General features: G+C 39.9%; 1 protein-coding gene across 1 annotated transcript; it reads right to left on the bottom strand.

Annotated features, from left to right (window-relative positions):
* Positions 1-289: 289 nt before the first annotated feature.
* On the bottom strand, positions 290-991 carry LOC105680605. Its single transcript, XM_012384339.3, has one exon. It carries the CDS (start codon positions 977-979, stop codon positions 290-292), a length of 690 nt encoding a protein of 229 aa, XP_012239762.1. The 5' UTR covers positions 980-991.
* Positions 992-7407: the final 6416 nt, after the last annotated feature.

Here is a 7407-nt window from a genome sequence, read left to right as displayed (position 1 = left end):
CGCTGACCGACTGCTCGATGACCGACTGCTCGATGACCGATTGCTCGATGACCGATTGCTCGATGACCGACTGTTCGACGACCGACTGCTCGACGACCGTGAACTGACCTGAGTGTGTTCTCTATGTAAGTAGGTATGATGGCGTTGCCCGTATATATAACACGAACCTGCTGTATATTGTGTAAGTGAATGTCCTCTGCCTAGGCAGTTTGTACATAGCGATGCCCGTTTTACGACTTGAAAGCGTTTCGTTGCTGATTTAGCTTTGAAGACCTTGCAGTGTTTTATTTCATGGGATCTTTTGCAGATCGGACACACCAACGTCTTGCTGGTTGTAGTGATGGTTGTAGAATGGTCGCCCTTGCGGTACGTTTTGTCGGTGCCGATGATATTTGTGGGTTGACCCTTTTGTCTCCTTTATTTTAGAGAGGAGTTGATTTCCGTTTGCCCGTGTTTGCAGAAAATCCATCAGATGTTTGTAAGAGTGCATTCTTTTGCTTGGTAATGTGCGCTGCCACTTACGCATGCTGGACGAAGGTAATTTCAACGCGAGCAACTCGATAATCACCACATTTGATGTAACAGGCTCGCCTAATTTTACGACCCCTTTGAGATTTACGTTGACTGTTTCCAACAAATCCTCTATGACTTCTGGAGTTTTCTTCTTTATTTCGGGATAATTGCGCATCAACTCCCAATGACGCATACAGATCCTCAGGTGATAGTCAAATTTCTCCTTCAGCGTGTTAAGAGCGATCGAGTAATTGACCTCTGTGAGTTCCAACGACTGAATACTCCGTGCGGCCCTCCCACTTAGGGATGATCGAAGATGTTGGAACTTTTGGACCGTTGTTAAATGTTCATTGCGGTCCTCTGTGGATGAGAATGTGTCATAGAAATAGTTCCAGTCTTCGAGGGCACCGTCAAACTCAGGCAAGCGCACTTTTGATAATTTGATAGGTATCGGCTCGGGTTTCATGCATGAATCGCGTGTTTTTGGTGTCGAATGACTTGTTGGTTGTAGTTGGTCAAGGTGGTCTAGTTCGTCAAGGAGGTTCGTGTGTCAATGTCATTATATTCTTACGTTAAAGAGACGGCACGATCAGTTTCCTCCTGATCTAACGCTTGTAATTCGTCTTGAACCGCGATTATCTTACTCCAATTCTCGTCGAACGTTTTGCGGCAAGATATGAGGTACACTGTTGAGTATGTATAAATCGCAGATGAGTTGGCGCACGAAGATACGATAGCTTTGCACAATAGAGCAAGGCTCTTACGGTTGAATTTATTATGTTAGTGGACGTAGCACTAGAGGATACATAATAGAGGAAATGAATGTTCGATAATCCCGAGAACCGAATTAGATAGATGACGTGAGTTAGACTAACTTGTCGCTCTTATGTTAATACGGAAGAAAGTTCGGTGTGGGTGTGCCCTTTGAATGAAGAACGCGGATTCATTGTTCACACTTTTCGTTAGGGAAAGTGAGGGTAACGATCCGCGATGTCGATTGGTTGTGGCCCACGTTGATACTTGAAGGTATGAAGAGGAAGTCTCCTACTAACGTGGTTCGTGGGTGACCTTGTTCATGGGAAAAACCATCTTTTCCGACCGAAAAACCGAATAGCTTTTATTAGACAGCTATTCGGTTTTTCCCAATAGGTGCATACCCGCTTCCTCCGTGTCTTTAAAAGCGCCTAATAAACCCAAGGACCTCTCTAAAATCCAGATGTGGGCCGAAAATACTTTTAGGCCTAAGAAATCCTTCAGGACAAACGGATTGACTGAAGATACATGTTGGTAGAATGAAACGAAAAGTGAAAGGTTATGGTGGGTTCTTAGATTTATTGAGGGTCGGAGTGACTACACGCCGACCGTTAGCTGCCCGGTCGCGAGGGCTGGAGTGCAGATGTCTTATCTGTACATAATACTTGTTGTTACATCTCCAGAACACTAAATCTTCCCGAAAGAAATTACTCAACTACTGAAAAAGAACTCCTTGCAATCGTATGGGCAGTAAAACTTTTGAGACAATATTTGCTAGGAAGAAATTTTCTCGTAAGAACCGACCATCAAGCTCCAACTTGGCTTGAAAACTGCAAAGACCCCGCATCACGACTGATTAGATGGAGATTACGAAGAATACGATTGCGAAATACAATACCACAAGAGAAAAGATAATATACGGCAACTGACGCACTCACGAGACAAACTATTAACAATTTGACGACTGAAGACGATCTCCTTGACGAATATAACAGATGGGAACAAGACACCGACACATTTCCTAAACTACTATAGATAGTCCCCAACGAAAAATCCTTCTTCCAAATAACAAAAGAAACTTTAGGACCCTACGACAAAAAGAAATGGTTAAAGAAGTTCGTAGAATTAACTACAAAACATAAAAAGTTAGGCATAGGGGACAAAAACTTCGATGAAATCGAAAAGGCGCAAATAAAAACATTTTTGATGTATGTTAACGACAAGATAGAAGAAATAATTTTTGCATACGACTCGATTCAAATTCTAACAGACGAACAAGTTGACGCGATCATAAAAGAAAACCATAACGATGTTTCAAGACACTTAGGTATACGGAAAACATACGCAAAAATCAAAGAACGATTTAAAATCCCACATTTGTTCTCAAAAGTAGAGGAATTTATAAAAAATTGCGTAGCATGTCAAAATCAGAAACTTGTCAGAATCCGCGTGAAAGAAATTTCGGTAATAGCTAAAACCCCCACTGAACCAAACGAAAAAGTAGCAATGGACATAATTGGTCCCATGCCGAAAACTAAACGAGGAAACCAATAATTACTCCCTATTCGTGATAATTTGACCAAATACCTGATATTGACACGTCTCAAGACACGAAGAACTGAATGCATAATAGATGCGTTATTGAATCATTACATTTATATCTTCTCAGCACCTAAAACTATACTAACAGACCAAGGACAGAACTCTATTAGCGAACTCATGACGAAGTTCGAAGAAGCATTTAAAATAAAACATATAAAAACAACCAGCTTTCACCCACAATCTAACGGATCCCTAGAAAGAACACACGCAACGGTAAAAGACATGACACGAACAAGTCTAAACGACTCAGACAAAGAATGAGACGAAGTATTAAACTTCATATGCTGAGGATATAACATAGCAATACACGATGCAACCGGTTTTTCACCTTTCGAACTAACCTTGGGACGAAAAGCTAACTTCCCATCCTCAATATCCAAAACCTCCAACTACACGTATGAAGAAATGTTTACACTATGGCAAAAGCAATTGGACAAATACAAAACAATAGCTAAACGAACACTTCAACAAAGTAGAAACGCTACATGCGAGATCAACAAAGAAAAATCATTAAAACACGAATGGTATTTAAAGAAGGAGACGCAGTTCTTGTACATAATGATCACAAAGCAGATAAATTGAACGATGAATGGTTAGGTCCTTACCACATCGAAAAAGCTATGACTCCTTATTACGAGATTTTAATCAATAACCAAATTAAGAAGATACATAGTAACAGAATTAAACCATACTTTTCAGGACGCTCATTTCATGCACAACCCTCGTGCTCAGATTGGAATTAATACCGATCGAAAATAACGCAATTTTCCACGAGAAAATATCTAGAGCCTATTTGTATAATGAAAAAGTTAACGTATATATAGGAATAGATGTAAGCGATATGTTTAATCACATCGATACGTTAGGAAAACACATAACAGAGACCCAAAAACATTGTACCACCCCATGTCAAGTAGAATTAGAAATACTTTCCTTAACCAACCAGTTCAATAACATCAAACCGCTAGGAACACATTTAAGATTATTAACTCATTCTAGAGTTAAGAGAGGATTGATAGACGCTATAGGTTTAATCAGCATAACACTTTTCGGAACCTTAGATTCTGACGATTTACAATTGATAAACCAGAATATCGGCAAACTATTTAGCGAAGGAAATGAATTAAAAACCATTGTAGCTAACCAAACCGTTCTAATTAGGAGACTCCTAAACACCGACAGCCTAAAACAATTAGAAAAAGTAAACGCGGACATACAAAATAAAATAAATCAAGTAAACAAGGTAGCACTTCTAACAGTCAAGATTATTTCTATAGAAAGCGCTTTGTCAGATCTACACTTTCAACTCGATGAAATATTCAATTTAATTTTACTAGGAAAACAAGGAATTATTAGCCCCGGATCATAAATCATCACATTTTCGTAGAACAATACGCTAAAGCTTTAGGAAATCACATCACGAATAAAGGATTTTCACCAGAAGAAAATTTCCAAAACATTTTAAACGTCTTTACACTCACACTGTCTGTCCAAAGCGAAAAGATCTTCTTTAAAATTTCTATTCCAAGAATAATTGACTCTGAATGGGAAATAGAATAGGTATAACCCATACCGTCTCGAAAGAACGGAGCATTTCTCGCCCCTTAGTCGAACATCCGATATTTTTCACCTTAGGATTAACTTATATGAATGTATTATATGAATGTAGACCAGATGTATTTACAAGCAATGTCGAATCAAACACGAATTGTATATTTGCAAACAAATTCAACCAATACATGATAGACGTTCAAAACACGATTGCGCATCCGAAATAATTAGTGTAAGTTTTGAATTATCAACACCGTTCAAGGCCAAATTTGATCCATCAATTCTGAAGAAACGCAAGAGCTTAGAGGACTAAGTTCACTCTACGAAGGGGAGAGTGTAACGTCACCCAAAAGCCAAACATCTACCGAGCTCAGGATATATCGATTACACTTGGTCATGCGATAACAACGAGAACAGAAAGTAGCCAGACTCCCACCCGTGGGATATGTGAACCATAGTGACGAGGTAAAGATCCCAGTCCTTTAATCAGTGAGTCAGTTTGTGTTCTACAATTGAATTGTAACATTTTCTTATTAATAAAGCATACGAATGTGCTATTGCTCATTCGCCTTTTTTTATATCTCGTTATTTATTACGCGACAAGATCATCGGATTCGTTGAGGAAAGCGTTGGTTCGGAAAGTGAGGGAAATGGACGTCGCTGTTAATTGGCTAGTTTTGTGTTGGTGGTTGGAAAAAGATGTTAACCGCCCTTAAGGGTAAGTTGCTAGCGGAAAGCGTCGTTCGTGAGAAAAGCAGATTTCCATCATCATGTCCGAAGGATAGGGTCTTTGTATAGCGAGCCACAGGACAGAAACCGTTTACTGTCGAGTGTCGCTACATCAATATACTAACTACCGTCGGATTAGGTCTTATCCGCCCTATACGTTTCTCGAATTACATTCCGTATTTACCTACTATTTATGGAACTTTCGCCGAGCCGACTCTATCTTAGTCACCAGTCACGCAGCCCGTGAAATGACGATGCCTGGCCTATATGGCTAGAACTGTCTGTAATCATAATCTAACTCTAACCTAACCCTCCATCACGCAATTTCCCTATAAGCACCACCTAGTGTGACCTATAGTGTCAATTACGAAACATAGCCTCCATCTGACACAAATGTTTATTTAACTCCAACCTAAGCTCTTCACCAGCAGGAGCCCGAGATTCGCAGTTGAAACCAAGACGCTCTTTGGAATATCAACGGTCTAGTTCAACACAAATACGAACTCTTCTTCAACAACAACAAATCGACATAATGCTCTTATCTGTGAGGTGATCGTCGCTGAAGGTGCCCGCAAGAATTACTCTTGATTTTCAACAATAACGTTTATTAAACTCTTGACAATTAACAACAAATAACGATTAACCATGACTAACGATTAACAGCGATTAATAACTGGTAACGATTAAAATTGAACTCTCAAGAGTGGACGACTCGTATCTCTAATTGCGTTTACTTCGCTTAATCTTTCACACTTCGCAGCTCCGGACAGAATGAATCTTTTTGGTTCAAAACCGAACGGATTCTTTCCTTTGTTGCCCCTAGACATCCCCACTACGCGCGCGTTTATTAGAAGTCCACGACGGTTGCCGCGTATGCATTCTTCCGAATATTCGGCGAAATAACCGTAGGGATATCGATGGTACATTAGGCCTGTCGGCGTTACGCTTTGAAGGTATAGCGCTTTGTGCCACAAAGCCATTGGAAATTTCCGTGGTCGAGTACCGCCGCATTTGAAACTCACTTCACCGACAAAAATTACGTGAAAATAAACGGTTATAACTTCTACCATACCCAAATAAAGGCCCACGGCGGCACCGGAATTATTATCAAAGCCAGCATTAAGCATTACGAGCTTCCATCGTTTCAAAAGGACTACCGCCAAACTACAAACGTAGCGATAGAAGAATGCCATGGTACAATCACCACTTCAGCAGTATATTGCCCTCCTAGACACTCCATTTCTAAAGAAGACTTTGATAACTTCCTTGACGCTCTGGGCAATCCATTCATAGCTGGAAGAGACTATAACGCCAAACATATACAATGGGGTAGCAGACTTACCACAACAAGAGGCAAAAATCTCTTGAATAGCATAAACACCATCAATCTCAACTACCTCACCACATATGAACCCACTGCCCACTGACACCAAGAAATTACCTGATTTACTTGACTTCTTCATAACTAAAAATATCTCGCCAAGATACGTCCAAATCAGCTCCTCGGCTGATCTCTCTTCTGATCATTCCCCCGTGATAGCAACAGTCAGTTCAACAATTAAAGAGAATACACCTAATGGCTTTATTCATAACCAACTCGTTTCATAACCAACGCGTTTTAACCTTGAAACCTTCGACTCCGCTGCATGGTGCGCAGCTGTCAATCTGATTATGGAGGAAAATCCTTTACAAAGCAGTGCCCCGAATATAATTTCAATAACGAGTGTCCAATCGACTTCTAAGTAGTGGAGGCACCAACTGGTAGATCAAGTCATACGGGTGAGTCGTTTCCATCTTACCCCGATTTTGGAGCCAAGTGTTCGCTAATTAAAGGATCCATAGTCCTGAGAATTTCTCGCAAAAGAACGATGGATATAGTAGTAATGCGAGGAATAAGAGATATTTGTACTAAACGTACATGTCAAATCTTGTCCGTTGCAGGTGTTAGTGGTTTTACATTAGAGATACATTTTTCATGTCCTCGCTGATAGTTATTTAAAATATAATATCGCGATTGATCGTTAAATTTTAAGCCAAGACGTTGACGTAATATTACACAAAATAGCCTCGCTATGTATAAAACAAAAAATAATTAATGCCTGTAACAATATCGCTGAAAAAACGAGATCGATGTTAATGAGGTTGACCATGATGAACGTGGTAGTGATAAGAGTCGATTAATCTTTCTTTTCGAAAATTCAAAGATTGATCCGTTACAGGTTTCCTACGTACTCGCGTAAATACAGGCCAGTTAGAAAT

This window comes from Bombus impatiens, unplaced genomic scaffold (assembly GCF_000188095.3).
Source record: "Bombus impatiens unplaced genomic scaffold, BIMP_2.2 scf_0249, whole genome shotgun sequence".
Lineage (NCBI taxonomy): Eukaryota > Metazoa > Arthropoda > Insecta > Hymenoptera > Apidae > Bombus > Bombus impatiens.
This window is presented reverse-complemented; position numbering and strand designations above follow the sequence as displayed.